A 16,758-nucleotide genomic window follows, 5' to 3' on the forward strand; every position below is an offset into this window, starting at 1 on the left:
TACATAGTTTAGATTGCTCCCCTCTTCCATTTTTGTGATGGGCCTGTTTTTTCTCCTCATTCTTGGTTTCCATAGGGTGATACTTTAAACACAAAATACCAAGTGAACTTTGGAGATGGCATTAAGGCAAATTATATGAACCTGACACTGATAGGTGAAACTTTTCAACACCATTATGAAAATCCTGGAGTTTATCATGTCTCTGTGGTGGCCAAGAATGCTGCAGGTCAAGATGAAGCAGTCATATTTATTCAGGTTCATCGTAAGTTTTACTTTATTTTTCTCATTCTCATTATTATAGCAGTATTAGTGTAGTATTAACTTACTTATTTGTTACATTTGTATATTTCATTATAAAATAGTTAGCAATTTACAGTGGAATACATATTTCACTCTGGAGCTTCTTAACAGTCAACAGAATGTTGGATTTTGTCCGTCTAGAATGGAAATGACTTTCTGATCTCAAGTTTATTCATCTGTCTGCTATTTTTATCAACACCCACAGATCTATGTTGAGAAACAGGAGGGATGTATTTTGAATGCATCTTGGCTATAATCTACATCATAAAATATATTTAGGTTTTGTCCATAAATGGATTCTAGTTCTATTCTTTATATTGTCAGTGTAGTAGAATACTAAAAGTTGATCTAGTATCTTGCTCAGATAAATGCTTATTGCCCTAGTCATAAAGGAAGTAAGGTAGCCTTCAGAGTGAAAAATGGAACATCAATCCCTGTGATGCCTCATTGCTTTTTGCATTTGCGGTCTTCTGCATATCATATTTTGGGCTAGCACACAAAACAAGTAGAACAGAAACTCCGCTCTCACTTCTTGGTACAGCTGAAGGTAGAGGTGAACAAATTAAAAATGCATAAAATCTGGAGGTAAGTTTTTTCTGTAAGTGAAAAGTGCAGTTTACAGATCCATGAATTTCTTTGACTACTATTTCCACTAAACTGAAGTTTGTTCGCACTTTCTTTTTAATAATAATAATAATAATAATAATAATAATAATAATAATAATAATAATAATAATAATAATTTTATTTCTATACCACCCTTCTCCCGAAGGACTCAGGGCGGTGTACTGCCTATTAAAAACACAAAACAACATCAGTTAAAATAGTTTAAAATTATTAAATAAATTCGGCTAAATTTTTAAAACCCCAGAAATTTAAAACCCAATTTAAAAATGTTATGTTGATAGCCCAGCCTGGCGGAACAACAGGGTCTTGAGTGTGCAACAAAATACCCGGAGGTCGGAGATCTTACGTATTTCCGGGGGCAGTTCATTCCACAGGGCTGGGACACCCACAGAGAAGGCCCTCCCCCTGGGTGTCGCCAGCCGACATAACTTGGCCGATGGCACCCTGAGGAGGCCCTCTCTGTGGGAGCGAACTGGCCGGTGGGAGGCTATTGATGGCAGAAGTCGGTCTCGAAGGTACCCGGGTCCTGTGCCATGGAGCACTTTAAAGGTGGTAACCAGCACTTTGAATGGCACCCAGAAGACCACTGGGAACCAGTGCAGCTCACGCAGGAGGGGTGTCATGTGGGCGCAACAGGTTGCGCCCATAACCACCCGCGCGGCCGCATTCTGGACCAGCTGGAGCCTCCAAGTGCTCTTCAAGGGGAGCCCCATGTAGAGAGCATTACAATAGTCCAACCGGGAAGTAACAAGGGCGTGAGTGACCGTACACAGGGCGTCCTGGTCCAGAAAAGGCTGCAACTGGCGAATCAGGCGAACCTGATAAAAGGCCCCCCTGGCCATGGCCGTCATATGCTCTTCTAAAGACAGCCGTGCGTCCAGGAGGACGCCCAGATTGCGAGCCCTCTCCGTGGGGGGCAAGGATTCACCCCCAATAGTCAGCGATGGAACCTACTGACTATATCGGGACGCTGGAAGCCACAGCCACTCAGTCTTTGAAGGGTTGAGTCTGAGCCTGTTCCTCCCCATCCAGACCCGCACGGCCTCCAGGCAGCGAGACATCACTTCAAGGGCATCGTTGGGGTGGTCAGGGGTGGAGATGTACAGCTGAGTATCATCAGCGTACAGATGACACTTCACCCCAAAACCACGGATGATCTTGCCCAGCGGCTTCACATAAATGTTGAACAGAAGGGGCGAGAGGACCGACCCTTGTGGCACTCCCCATGCGAGGTGCCTCGAGGTCAACCTCTGCCCCCCTGTCAACACGAACTGCGAGCGGTCGGAGAGGAAGGAGGAGAACCACCGCAGAACGGTGCCCTCTATTCCTAACCCTCTCAACCACTGCAGCATGATACCATGGTCGATGGTATCAAAAGCCGCTGAGAGATCTAATAGGACTAGGACAGAGGAGCAGCCCCTGTCCCGAGCCCTCCAGAGATCATCCACCAACGCGACCAATGCCGTTTCAGTGCTGTACCCCTGCCTGAAGCCCGACTGGCACGGGTCCAGATGGATAGCTTCATCCAGGTGCCGGGGAAGCTGTCATGCCACCACGCTCTCAATAACCTTCACCACAAAACGAAGGTTGGAGACTGGACGGTAGTTAGCTAATTCAGCCGGGTCCAGGGAAGGCTTCTTGAGGAGGGGCCTCACTAAGGGGCCTCTTTCAAGGCGGCAGGAAAGGCGCCCTCACTCAGAGAAGCACTTATAATTCCCTGGAGCCAGCCTCGTGTAACCTCCCGGGAGGCCAGTACCAACCAGGAGGGACACGGGTCCAATAAACACGTGACGGCACTAATCTTACCCAGAACCCTGTCCACATCCTCGGGAGCCACAGGATCAATCTCCTCCCAGATAATATTCTTAAGACCTGCCCTCATCTCCTCCCCTGGACACATCCAATCGGAGTCCAAGCCCTCCCGAATCCGAGCGACTTTATCATGCAGGAATTGCACAAAATCCTCAGCACGACCCTGCAAGGGATCTTCCAGCACTCCCCCCGAAGAAGGGAGTGGGTCACCCTAAACAGGGCGGCTGGGCGGTTCTCTGCAGATGCGATAAGAGCGGAAAAATGGTTAGATTTTGCCGCTTTTATCGCCACTAGGTAGGTCTTGATATAAGACCTCATCTGTGTCCGGTCGGAATCGGATTGACTAGTCCTCCAAATGCTCTCTAGGCATCTTTTCCGACGTTTCATCTCTCTCAGCTCCTCAGAGAACCAAGGAGCCAATTGAGATCGGCATCAGGTCAGAGGCCGCAAAGGCACGACGCGGTCCAAAGCTCCGGCGGCCGCACTCTCCCAGGTGGCCACCAGCTCTTCAGTCGAGTCGTGTGCCAGAGTCTCAGGAAATGGCCCAAGCTCCGTCAAGAACCTTTCGGGGTCCATCAGGCGCCTGGGACGGAACCATCTGGTCGGTTCCGTCTCCCTGTGGTGGGGGGAAGCGGTAGGAAAGTCCAAGTGAAGGAGCGAATGATCTGTCCATGACAAGGGTTTGATGTCTAGGTCCCCTCTACCAAGATCATTCAACCACTGACCAGAGACAAAAATCAGATCCAGAGTGTGTCCCCCTATGTGAGTTGGGCCTTGAACTAACTGGGTCAGGTCCATGGCCGTCATGGAAGCCATGAACTCCCGGGCCACCTCTGACGCCTCACCTGCAGACGGAAGGTTGAAATCCCCCATGACAATAAGTCTGGGGGTATCAACCGCCACCCCGGCAATGATATCGAGTAGCTCGGGCAGGGTCGTTGCCACGTGGCAGGGAGCCAGGTACGTAATCAGCAAACCCATCTGTACCCCATGGCCCCACTTCACAAAAAGGGACTCACATCTGGCTATCTGAGGAACAGTAGTCCCCCTCAGACAAAGACTTTCCCTAATAATCACCGCCACTCCCCCACCCCTCCCCTGGGCCCTTGGCTGATGAAATACATGGAAACCTGGTGGGCACATTTCAACGAGGGGGACCCCCCCCTTGGCCCAACCAGGTCTCTGTAATACCTGCCAGGTCCACACACCCCCTCCAAAATAAGAGGGGGGCCTTATTAACAAGCGACCTGGCGGCTCTTCCGGTTTGCTGTTTGTTGCTGCCAGACGTTCCTTTGGGATCGTCAGCTTCTACTGCCTGTCAGAGCCGCCTTCACAACGGAACGGCGGCTCGAAAAAACTCCGTTTCCATGAGGAAACGGAGATAGAGCCAGCAGGGGTGGGTAGAACTCTGCGGAGTCCCAAAAGTTTTTTTTTTACTTTTGGGACGGAGCGGATGAGATGCCCCGTATCCCCAGCCGCCGCTCCAGGCTTTGGGAGACCTCTGCTGATGCAGAGCCAGGCGTCAAAAGCAAGCCTGCAAATTTAACAGACTACTCAAAGAAAATGTGAGCTGGACCTGTAATATTGAACCGCAAGTATTTTACTGATTTTTTAAAAAAGAAATTACTTAAGAGAGAGGAGGAGAGGAAGGAGGAAAAAAAAAAGCCTTTTAAAATGGCGTTGGCTGGAGGAGAGGCTTCCGTTTTCTATTACTACAATGTAGCGGAATAAATACCACTGGCTACATTTGTAGACAAAACTTCGCTCCTGTGTCTTTCTCTCTTTTTTTTTTCCCTTGGAGACCTGATATTGTTGTTGATTGGAAAGAAGTCCTTTTTTTTTTTCTTGCTTTTTTTTAACAAAGCCTGCCTGGGCGGAAACATGGCACTGAGACTCATAAAGTCAGATAAACAAGAAGGGGGGGGATCCCCCCACCAACAACTTAAAGGAACAAGTCTTAATTCTTCAGTCTCAGAAACCTGATTTTAATATAATAGAATTTTTTATAGAGGAGATTGAAAGAAGGGAGGAGATTGTGAATCAGCAATTTGAAAAATTTAAGCAGGAAATTAAAGAATTGGTGAAATCTAAGTTTGATTTTTTGGAGAAAAAACTCTCAAAAGTGGTTAATGGTTTTACAGGATTTATGATGCAGTTGGACACAAATACTAATGTACTAGAGTCTAAAATGGAAGAAATTCAAGATAAATTGGACAATAGAATTCAAAAAATTGAAAATGATTTGACAAACACTCAGGATAATAGCTTAGAAGAAAAATCTAAAATGGATGCTGATCAAAAGTATGGTAATGTAGAAAATCTGCAACAGAAGATTGAAAAAGAGATTTTAATGGTACAATATAATTTCACAGAATATGCGATAAGATTAAGAGGTTTGCAGGAAAATAATAGAGAGGATTTAAGGAAAATATCTTCTGAATTTCTAGCTGGGATTCTAAAGGTTCAACCTGACGAAGTGTTTTGTAGGATCGACAGAGCTTATCGAATCAACTCCTGGATTGCTAAGCAAAGGCAATTGCCTAGAGATGTGGTGATTTATTTTACAGATAAGGAAATTAGGAATAATATCGTTCAAAATTCCTTTAATTCTAATTTGCAATTGTATGGAAGAAAGATTTGGATTTATAAGGAACTCCCACCTAAGATATTGATGGAAAGGAAGAAATTTGGTTTTCTGGTGAATGAGTTAAAAAAGAGAAATATCTCCTACAGGTGGGACGCCCCAGTTGGTATTATATTTAGATACCAAGGAGAAAGATATCAGCTAAATACTGTTGAAAGAGCGGAAGAATTTTATCAAAATAGGTTGAAAATGAATTTAACATCTCCAGGTATAATACAGGATAAGCAGAAGGAGCCGGAAATAAAGGTAAAATTTCGAATTACAGAGACTGTACCAGATGAATTGCCTTTGGATTTATTGGATACCCCAGCTGGACTATCTACAAATTTGAGAGAAGAGGCATCTAATCTTAATGTGATGACTTATCAAGGCAAGGATAAACATGGAAAACCAATTAGGGGATATACAAGGGATAAAAAAGAAATATGAGATACAAAAGCAAAACCAACAAGACCAATCTACAAAGCAGAATAAAAACCGACCAGATGATACATATTTTGTAGAAAGGGAACCAGGATGGAAACCAAACCCACAAAAAGAAAAGAAAAAAAGAAATAGGTGGCATAGAAATAGAAATTTCTAAATCAGGCAACAGTGAAGCCAGTGATTTTAAAATATGATCGATTATGTGTAAATACAGAAGAGGCGACGTATTGGTTAATATCATCCTGAGGTTTGTGGCAGATCTCTGCATGCCCGTAATCTGGGGACGTGAAACGAGCCTTAAACTGATGGATTTGAATTATCCATTTTGGAATTTCTTTTTGTGTTGATAAACATATTATATTATCTTGAATCACAAGGCAAGAGAATTATGCTGGGGCATGCAGAAGATCGGGTTGTTACCCACTACGATGATGGGAATTAATAATCCTGATGAAACCCACAATTATTACTATATGGAATATAATTATAATGTCACTCGGGTGGTTGTTTTTACTTTTATACATATAAGAAGATATTTACTACTGATGGGGGCAGATATGATTGAAGATCCTGAATAAACTGTTGCACCAGTGAGCTATGTTACCCGATTATGGATGTTGGTTCTACCAATCCAGTGGAAAGACCTCAAAGAAGATACTATATGGATTATAAATTTAAAGTCATTGTCTTTTCTTTTTTTTTATTTAGATATAATGGAAAATATAGACATATATTTTTAAGTAGTGTGGGCAGTGAATCAAAGATGTTAAGAAATGTTGTGTATGGCAATTTTGCATGATAGTGGGTGAATAAGCTAGTTAGTAGATTGACTAGTCTAAGAAAAGGGATTTTTAAGTGTTATACTTGGGGGAGTGGAGGAAATGGATAGAGTGGAATAAATGTTAAACTAGATTTTATGGGGAAGGCCGCTTTGAAATGTTATAGTAATATATATAGAAGATTAAATGTTAAAGTAGGACTTATCGTATAGTTTTAAAGTGGAGAAGTTATTCTACAATGTCATAGTATAATGTCTTTTTTTTCCCCTTTCTTTTCTCTTTTTTGATATGTATGGATAAAGGGGGATGTTATAATATTAATAATATTTTTAGTAAGTAAAGGTCAATATCTAGAGGAGGGAGTAAGTAATCTGTTATGAATTAGGTTTTTTTTTGTTATGAAGAAGTCACAGGGGGGATGGGTGGGGAGGGGGGGTTAGGGAGGGGGAGGGAGAGGGGAAAAAAGGGGGAAAAATTTGTATTTGAAAACTTTTTCAATAAAAAAAAAAAAAAAACAAGCGACCTGGCATTACACAACATCAGCCGCGGACCCTGGGCCTGAGACTCTGCGCAACCCAGGACACGAGTCGCGCATTGGGGGCCGGAGTGCGTAATTGCTCGTAAACAGCGTGTACGCACCCCCAGCACATGATATGGCCCCCTGCACCCGTCATACCTGCCCCTCCCACTCATTGTTTCAATTTCATTGCCCTTCCTATCGTCCCCCTGCTCTCCGGTTAAATTTCCTTTCACGACCCCTCTGTTGCAGCCAATCGACCCATCACCCCGCTCAGTCGCTATTTGAACACCCCCCCCGGGTCGACTTTTATAACCCCCTCCCTTCCTCCCGGGTCCCCTTAAAATTTTGATTAAAAATTTAGCTAAAAAAACCCTCAACCCCCTTCTCGCACCATGCCATTTATATACTGACATCAGTGATATATGACAGGGTTCTACCTAAATTTAATTTTAAAGGCAGTGTAGCAGACATCTGACTTGCCTCATGACACGCAACCAACACTACTTTCTCTCAGGCTTGCTAATACTGCTTTGATTGCTGTTTTCAGTAATTACAGCTTTGAAACACAATTGAATTCTGGTGATTTAATGTTGTAATATATCCAACTATTACCAATTAGAATAAATTCAACTTTTGATTTTTGTGGATAAATGGAGGGATAAAATCTGATAGTTTGTTTTGGAAGAACGTAATGGTGCTGAGAAAAGGAAAACCACAGTCCCAGCAAAGAAGTTGAACTTCTTTGTAAGGTCTTTTATTGATTATGTTCATCTCTGTGCAGTGCTAGATATATGTGATGGTTCACATATAGTTGGTGGAATTCCATGGGAGAAAGTTATTTGAAAATGGCAGCATATAAAGCCTGAGATTTGCAAAGCAATACAGCAGGTAGAAAGCATTTGTAATTGTTCTAACATCGGTTGATCCTGCACTTAGAGCACTATGCGACAAATATGTAGTATAGTTTTCTAATAAATGCATTGTCAACAATGAGTAACAATTGAATTGGGGGAAAATAGTGATGTACAGTTCCAGGACTTCATTCATATGAAATTAGCTCTAATGTAAGGGAATCCCTGTAAAACTGTAGGATCAGTATCCCAATCTCATGGTTCACAGGCCACATGCACCCTGCAACAATATTGGGAAAAAATAGTCCCTGTAGTTTATGCAGCTTATAACTAATAAATTCTGCTCCTCAGAAGGCAGCATAACCCTCAGTGTAAATAATGCAAATGTAAAGCTTTCTCTAGACTTGGTCAGACAAGTTCAGAGGTTTCACAGTCTCTTGTTCCCAGTGTTTGGAAACTCTGTGGTCCCCGAATTGAAAATCTCACTCTTCCTATTTGCTTCTATCTAATATATATACATGTATATATATACAACCCATCAGCTTTAGGTTTTCCCTTCCTGATTTGGAAGGAATATAAATACAGTATTTATTTAAGTTTTCCAAATAAAATAAATGCGACTTTTAAAAATGTATCTTAATTAAAATTTCAACAAGTTATAAAAACCTAAGACAATTTAATTTGCAGTGAGAATTACTAACATTAATTTTCTATTGAGCAATAAAATTTAATATAATTTAATTCAGTCCCTAAGGAAGTGACGTTCTCTTGAATTTGCTTGAAAAGTTTAAAAGATGTCCCTGAACACTCTAGTGTATCTTTAGAAGATGTATTTGAAAGCACAAGATGTTTGATAAATTAATGGCTTTTTAATTAACAGTTGGGACTCTTTCCAGCTCCACTGCAGGCTTTACATCTTGAAGTAGTTCCTGCTGTTGGCAGAAACCGGGAGGTGAATTTGACAGCCATCATCCTGCCAAGGAATTCTAACTTTACACTTTTTTACTGGTGGATTGGAAACAATATTCAGGTATTGAATAATTATTACTGTCATTTTTTCCAGCATTTGAACCTTTTTATGCTAATTTCAATATGTATGTATGCATTTATTTATTTATAAAATTTATAGGTATCTTAGTATCCTAAAACAACTAGTTTTATTATCTTAAACTATAGTTTTATTGTTAAATATTTTTGAAGGTTTGACATCCTGTACTTCCCCCCTATTCACTTTAGCACTGTAATCTCAGTGAGAAGTATAAATTGTTAACTGAGGTTCTTTGAATGGCTGTCTTGCACGTACTCCAACCCCTTGCCCATGGCAGGAGATCTTATATAATTCTGGACAAATGGCTGTCCAGTCTCTTCTGGAGAACCTCCAGTGATAGAGCACCCACAACTTCTAGAGCGAAGCCTGATTAATTGTTCTCATTGTCAGGAAGTTTTTTCCTTAGTTTTAGGTTGAATCTTTCTTTAATGATCTTCTGCCTGTTACTACTTGCCCTGCTCTCAAGTGCTTTGGAGAATACATTTACTGCCTCTTGTGTGTGACAGCCCCACAAGTACTGGAAGGCTGCTATTATATCACCTCTAATCCTTGTCGTCATTAGACTAGACGTATCTAGTTCCCTCAGCCGTTCATGTTATGTTCGTGTTATCCATTCCCCTAATCACCTTTGTTGCTCCTCTCTGCACTCTTTCTAGAGTGTCAACATCTTTTCTGTGTCATGGTGACCAGAATTGGATGCAATATTCCAAATGTGGTCTCAGCCATGTCTCAGTACCATAAAATGGTACTAACACTTCACATGATCTTGAAACTATGCCTCTATTGATGCAACCTAGAATTTCATTAGCTTTTTTGGCAGCTGCATCACACTGCTGGCTCATACTTAAGTAAGGAGCTGCTTATACACTCAGAGCTAAGGCTGGCAGGCGTATAGAGATTGTTGGTGTGAAAGCAACATAACAATCTGCAAAATGCTACTGCCAGAACAGTTTACTGTTAGGCATTTTGTTAGATCAGGCGCAGGGAAAGAAGACATGACCAGCTGGATACATTTAGCTACTTTATTGGAACAGTAACAGACTGGCGCTGCACTGCCAGAGCTCTCCTTATATTCACTCCGGCAGATGCACCGCCCCTATGACAGCTATTCAAAACTCCCATCGGAGGATTCAAGCCAATCCCGGATGGATGTCCTTATAAGGACATAACACTCCTCCCCCCTTGTTCTTAGTCTGTCCATCAAGTACGTAATCGTGCAGGTACGCGGGACATCGAGAAGTCCTAGATGACCTGCGCAGTCCCATTCTAGTTTGGCAGTCTTCTTGGACGGATGGAGTTCCTGCGTCTCCCGGTTCCCTCCCTGGAACCGGACAGGATTCAGCTGTCGAGTGCGTGGGCTGGGTCCCTGCGCCTCCGGCCGGGTCTCAGACCTCCGCCCACTGGCAATGCTGGTCTTCTTCCCTGTCTGGGTTGTGGATTACTTGCCGCTGACCGTCGTCGCTGACCGGTATGGAACTACTGGATCCCGATAAATCTCTGGTGTCCCTTTTGGCTTTTACCGGTTTAGTGGTGGCTGGTTCCGGTCGGGAGTTCGGGTCTCGTGGCTTCATCTGGTTCTGGCCCCGGTGTCCCTTGGTTGAGACCGATGCCCTCCCAGGGTGACTGCCAGGACGTGATGGTTCTTGTCCAACCTCGCCGGGGTGGTGCTGGCCTCCTTCGCAGGGGTGGTGTAGGCCATCTCTGCTGGAATGGCGTTGCCCGGGTGGTCGATGATTTCTGCGGCCATCGTGCCGGAGTTGATCGTCCCTGTCGGGTTGGTGCAGGCCTTCCTCGCTGGGGTGGTGGAGGCCCTCCTTGCAGGATTGGTTTGTGTCTTAGCTGGGGTGTAGTCGGTCTGCCTGGTGAGGTCGCTGGAGGTCTTCCTCCCTGGTGGGTTGGGTGCCGACCTTGCTGGGGTGTTGTGGATTTCCCGCTGTGGCAGGGTACCAGTCTATTGGCTCTTTCGGGTGGAGGTCTCCCCTCCCTGGGTGTTGTTGACCGACCTCCCCGAGGCATTGTGGAGTGCGGTTGACCTCTGGGTTCTGGTCTACTGTCCCACGGTTGCAGATTGGTTGGTCTCTGGGCCCGGGGTGTCATCGGCCGCCCTCACTGGGGGGTTGTGGGGTGCCCCCCGTGGATGGTCCCCGTCTACTCGCACTGCATCTCGATCAAGGTTAACTCTGGGTGGCGGTCCTCCCTCGGCAGGGTGTGGTGATCCTCCCTCGACGGGGTGTGGCAGGCCTACTTCGTTAGGGTGTTTCAGGCCTACCTCGTCGGGGTGTTTCAGTCCTACCCCATCTGGCTGAGGCAAGCCTACCTCTTCGGGGTGTTGCAGGCCTACCTCGTTGGGTTGATTTTCTTCCACTCCCTTCCATCTTTTCTGGAGCTGGTCGATGTGACATCTACAGACCTGTCCATCTTCCAGCTCTACCCGATAGAACTTCGGGCCGGTTGTGCTCTTGATCTTCCCCTTCAGCCATTTCGGAGAGCCGTGAAAGTTCAATGTGAAAATTGGGTCTCCTATGGCGAAGCTGGTGGCTGGTGGTTGCGGGTACCTCTGAGTCGTATTGAGGGTGCAGTCTGTCCAGTGGTGACCGGAGTCTTCTGCCCATCAACAGCTCCGCCGGGCATTTTCTTGTGGTGGCATGTGGGGTGATGTGTTGGGTGAGGAGGAAATTGTCAATCTGCTCCTGCCAATCACCCATGCCCATTTTGGTGAGCGCTTCCTTGGTGAGCCTCAACATTTGTTCCGCTTGTCCATTTCCCGCTGGCCTGTACGGTGCTGAGAGGGCATGGCAGATGCCCAGTCCGGCCAGGAATGCTTCCATGGCCAAGGACATAAGTTGGGGCCCGTTGTCAGAAACCAACATGTCCGGCAGCCCATGGGTAGCGAAGAGTCGGCGGAGAGCTCGGATCGTCGCTTCGGTTGTGGTAGATGCCATGGGTACCACCTTGAGCCACTTGGAGAATGCATCCATGATGATGAGTAGGTGGCGCCCCTGCATCGGACCCGCGAAGTCAATGTGGATCCTTGACCAGGGGCTACAGGGGGTCTCCCATTGCGATGGTTCGGCTTGGGGTAGCACGGAACGTACTTCTTGGCACAGGTCACATTTGGATACCCATTCCTCAATGTCTTTGTCCAGTGATGGCCACCAGACGTAACTCCGTGCCAGGGCTTTCATGCGGACGATGCCGGGGTGCCCGTTGTGCAGCGTTTCTAGCATCTTTTTTTGCAGTGGGCTGGGAATCAGCACACTGTCTCCCCATAGTAAACAGCCTCTCATGGTGGACAGCTCCTTTTGTTTTCTGGTGAAGGGGCTGAATTTTTTTGCTGTCTTCTCCGTCGGCCACCCTCTGAGGATCCAAGACTTGACTTGGCGGAGTTTGGGGTCCTTCTGTGTATGGACGGCCATGTCTGCAGATGTGACTGGGCAGCTGTTATCGCTGTCGATGTGGAAGAGTTTGAGCATGGGGGCTGGGTCTTCCACTGGGTCTCTGGATGGGCATCTGCTCAGCGCGTCGGCATTCCCGATGGACTTGCCTGGTTGGTGCACAAGTCTGTACGAGTAGCCGGCTAGGAAGATGGCCCATCTTGTCATCCGCAGGGACATGAAGGTCGGGGTTGGTTGGTCGCCTGCGAGGAGCCCCAGCAGCGGCTTGTGGTCAGTCACTATGGTGAAGCTCCTCCCGTAGACATATTCGTGAAATCGTTTGACTCCTGCGATGATAGCCAAAGCCTCCTTGTCCATCTGGCTGTAGTTGCGTTCAGCGCTGGACATCGTCTTAGAGAAGTACACGATAGGAGCTTCCGAGCCATTTGGTAGTTCATGGCTGAGCACTGCTCCAACCCCATATGGCGATGCGTCGCAGGTGAGCTTGATTGGGAGCATCTGATTGTATTGTATGAGGACCCTTTTGGATGTTAATAGTCCTTTGATGGCCTGGAATGCTGCTTCCTCCTCTTGGTCCCATTTCCAGGAAGCCGCTTTCCCCAGTAGGTGGTGAAGTGGCTCAGCAATCGTGGCTTTCTGTTTGAGGAATATAGCATAGTTAAGCAATCCAAGGAATGCCTGAAGCTCCGCTTTGTTTTTGGGGTTGGGAGCTTCATGGATAGCTTTAACTTTTGATTTGGTGGGGTGGATGCCTGTGCCATCTATGAGATAGCCCAGGAACTCGACCTCCTGGACTCCTAAGATGCATTTATATCTCTCCTGACTCTCAAGCCCTTGGCCTTGAAGCGCTGCAGGACAAGTCTGAGCCGTTCAAGGAGTTGTGCTTTGGAATCTCTGGAGATTAGTACATCGTCGAAGTACGGCACCACCCCTGGAACGCCTTGAAGGAGGCGTTCCATCATTGATTGAAAAATTCCTGGGGCAGCGCTGACTCCAAATTGGAGATGGTTACATTTGAATGCTCCCCTGTGAGTAATGATTGTTTGGGCCTCCGCTGTTTTTTCGTCCACTGGCAGCTGCTGGTAAGCCTGGGCCAGGTCCAGTTTAGCAAAAATTGAGCCAGTTCCTAGGGAATGCAGCAGATGCTGCACCACTGGCACTGGGTATGCGCTCTGCGGCAACGCCTTATTGATGGTACACGTATAGTTGGCGCAGATGCGCACAGATCCATCATGCTTCATTGGCGTCACAATGGGGGTTTCCCATGAAGCATGATCGATAGGTTCCAGAACGCCTTGGGCGATCAGCTTATCTAGCTGAGCGTCTACCTTGGGCCGCAAGGCAAATGGAACCCAGCAGGGCTTCAGCCTAATTGGGGTGATTCCCTTGTCCAGATTAAAGGAGATTGGCTTTCCCACAAATCTACCAAGTTTACCATCGAAGACTTCCTTGAACTCTTCGATGAGGTTGAGTTCGTCCCTCTGAATCTGCTGGATGCCTCCGATTGATAACCCTTGTAGTTTGAACCACTCCACTCCCAGCAGGTTCAGCCGGCTGTGTTCCACGACAGTGATAGGAAGGTTGCCTTGGTATTTCTTGAAGGAGATGTGGAGCGTGGTTCTGCCCAGGACACCGATGGGGTTTCCGCTAAAGTCCACTAGCCTCGACCGCAGGGGCTTCAACTGGTTTTTCTCACAGGCTGGCTTCAGGCATTTCAGATGCTGCCAGTCCATAATGGAGTAGATGGAGCCTGAATCTACTTCCATTGTGCACGGTGACCCCTCTGCCAGCAGTGTCACATTGAATTTTGTGGCACCGTCGTTGCTTGTGTGGGCGATTGTGGTTTGGTGCACCACTCTGCTGCGAGGATATTCATCGTCTCCGCACCTGGACTGATACGAGGACTGTTTGGATGTCCTCTGGGTATCCTTGTGATTTTCGCGGAATCTTGGCCTGGGTGGTTCGGGGGCTGGATCTGCTGCTCTGCAGGCCTTGGCTATGTGTCCCCTCTTTAGGCAATGATGGCAGGTCGCGTCCCTCCATCTGCAGTTTGCTCTGGGGTGGTCACCTTTGCAGCTGCTGCAGCGTTCCCCCCGGTCACCATTTTGGGAACTTTCCCGCCTTGGGGGGCGGGAAACCTTGTGTGCGGCCATTTCCTCATCAGTCTCAGATGGCGTAGCTGAGTCATCTGAGGAATTTTGGCCCAACTTGTGGATCTTGTGGATCCCCCTCGCCTTCACCATCGTGGCAGCCGCTTTCTCGGATGTCTCAGCGGCTGTCGCTTCCTCGAGGACTTCCTTGAGTGGGATCCTCTTGCGGTTTAGGAATTTCTTCTGGAGACCCACATCCTGCATCCTGAAGATGATGCGGTCTCGGATGGCATTATCCACATTGTCAAACTCACAGTTTGCGGCGATTTGACAAAGTGCGGCCACGAACTCTTTGATGGATTCACCTTCCCGTTGATTCCTCTGTTGGAAGGTGAATCTGTTTGCAATCAGGGTTCCTGTGGGTGCATAGTGTTCCTGAAGGACTTCCTGCAGGTCACTCCAAGGTCGATGGCCATCTCTAAGATGTCAGAACCGCAGTGGGCCAGGAAAAGGGCTCTCTTGCGCTCATCGTCGAGGTTTTGGTAGCCGTTCCCTCGGAGAAATTGTCGGAATCTGATCATGTACGACCTCCATTTCTCTCTTGCCGGATCGAATGGGTTCAGCGAAGCGATCGGTGCTTGCGGGATTGCCATTCTGTAGGATGCAGTGGTTGAGTGACTTCAGCTCAGTTAGGCGATCATGCCACGCGGTCTTGCTCTGGTTCTCTTCTCTAGTCCTTTGTCGCCAGTGTTAGATCAGGCGCAGGGAAAGAAGACGTGACCAGCTGGATACATTTAGCTACTTTATTGGAACAGTAACAGACTGGCGCTGCGCTGCCGGAGCTCTCCTTATATTCGCTCCGGCAGCCCCTCCGCCCCTATGACAGCTATTCAAAACTCCCGCCGGAGGATTCAAGCCAATTCCGGACGGATGTCCTTATAAGAACATAACACATTTTGTTTTGAATGGGGCTTTGAGTGTAGGTTTGAACTACTGAAGTGCTAAAAACGTTGTTTTTGTTCTCAAACCGTGCCCCAGAATGCTCAAGGGACTGGGGAAAATAAACTTTTATCAAGTTCTCTACACCTTTGGAGAGTCCAATGTTTGCCTTCTGTTACTCTTTAGCCAGCTCCCTCTTCTCTGTCTGCCAGGGTCTCTGCCACAATAACTGAAGTCAGTTTCCTCCTTTCCAGTATTAAACCTCACAAATACAGCCCACTTGTTAAAAAAAGGTGGGCTGATAGGGGTGAGCAAGTGAAATAAAGGAGGGAGACTTGGATTGTGTCGGTCAATTTCAAGTTGACTGGTAAATCTGGCAAAGACTTCTATAACAGGTCTCTTATGCAGAAACAGCAAAGCACTGTGTGTTGCAAGCTTAGGTTGTTGTTCGTTAGCAATTCAGACTGTACTTCTTAGTACATGAGATCACTATCCATAACTCCCCCTCTTGATGTGGGGAGTTACTTAGTAGTGAATAGTGAAGATTGTCCTGTTAGAAATAGCATTACTCCCAATCCCCCGTTTCATTAAAAGGAGTTAATAGCAGCATTTTCACTTAGGTAAGTGTGACTATCAGATAGTTTAACCACTCACAATAACGTGCTCCAAGTGAACTATGATTATGGCAAGTTTCTTTAGCAACATCACACAACAAGCCTGTGACTCCCAATTAATGCTTGCAAACATAGTGGTCCAGTAGGTGTCTAGTTAATTTTTAAAGGAAAATATTCCTGAACTCTCGTAATTTGATAAGAACACGTAGTGCACCTAGCCCTGAATTGGGAGTCCTTCATGTGGAAAAAAAAAAAAAGCTTCAATGCAAGAAACTTCTGAAAAAGAAGATAATGCATTGTGAAAAAATAATAATGTACATATTTATAATATAATATTTATATGTAATATAATATTTGATAGAGGGATTTAGAGACTGAGAGAAATTAAGAAACTTCTGTATTAATTTAGTTGCCAGAGTCTATGGAGTGGGAATTCTAAAATTAACTAGACACCTACTAAACACCTACTGATTTTTTTATTGTGGTTAAGTCCAGATCAAGAGTTCTGCTCCATAGTCTCTGACAACTAGATGAATGCAGGGATATCTTAATTTCTTGTGGGTGATTCTGTTGCCGAGAAAAAAATCAATATTAGGATATTTGTATCATTATCAGACATTTACATGCCCTTCGTCTACCACAGTGAAAAACTATAGACAGTTCAAATAGGAATCTTTTAGATTCAGTTACTTTCTTCCAGTTGAAATTAGTTT

At 45.8% G+C, this 16,758-nt stretch overlaps 1 protein-coding gene across 2 annotated transcripts in view; it reads left to right on the forward strand.

The window, feature by feature from the left end:
- SORCS2 (sortilin related VPS10 domain containing receptor 2) overlaps window positions 1-16,758 on the forward strand; it is a 138,930-nt gene that overhangs the window by 109,188 nt on the left and 12,984 nt on the right. For both annotated transcript variants that reach the window (XM_034411719.3, XM_034411720.3), the window contains exons 19-20: window positions 76-262; window positions 8,856-8,989. In XM_034411719.3, coding sequence (XP_034267610.1) covers window positions 76-262; window positions 8,856-8,989 — 321 coding nt within the window. The remainder of the gene's footprint in view (window positions 1-75; window positions 263-8,855; window positions 8,990-16,758) is intronic.

Source organism: Pantherophis guttatus, chromosome 3, assembly GCF_059756535.1.
Source record: "Pantherophis guttatus breed Tessera chromosome 3, ASM5975653v1, whole genome shotgun sequence".
Taxonomy (NCBI): Eukaryota; Metazoa; Chordata; class Lepidosauria; order Squamata; family Colubridae; genus Pantherophis; species Pantherophis guttatus.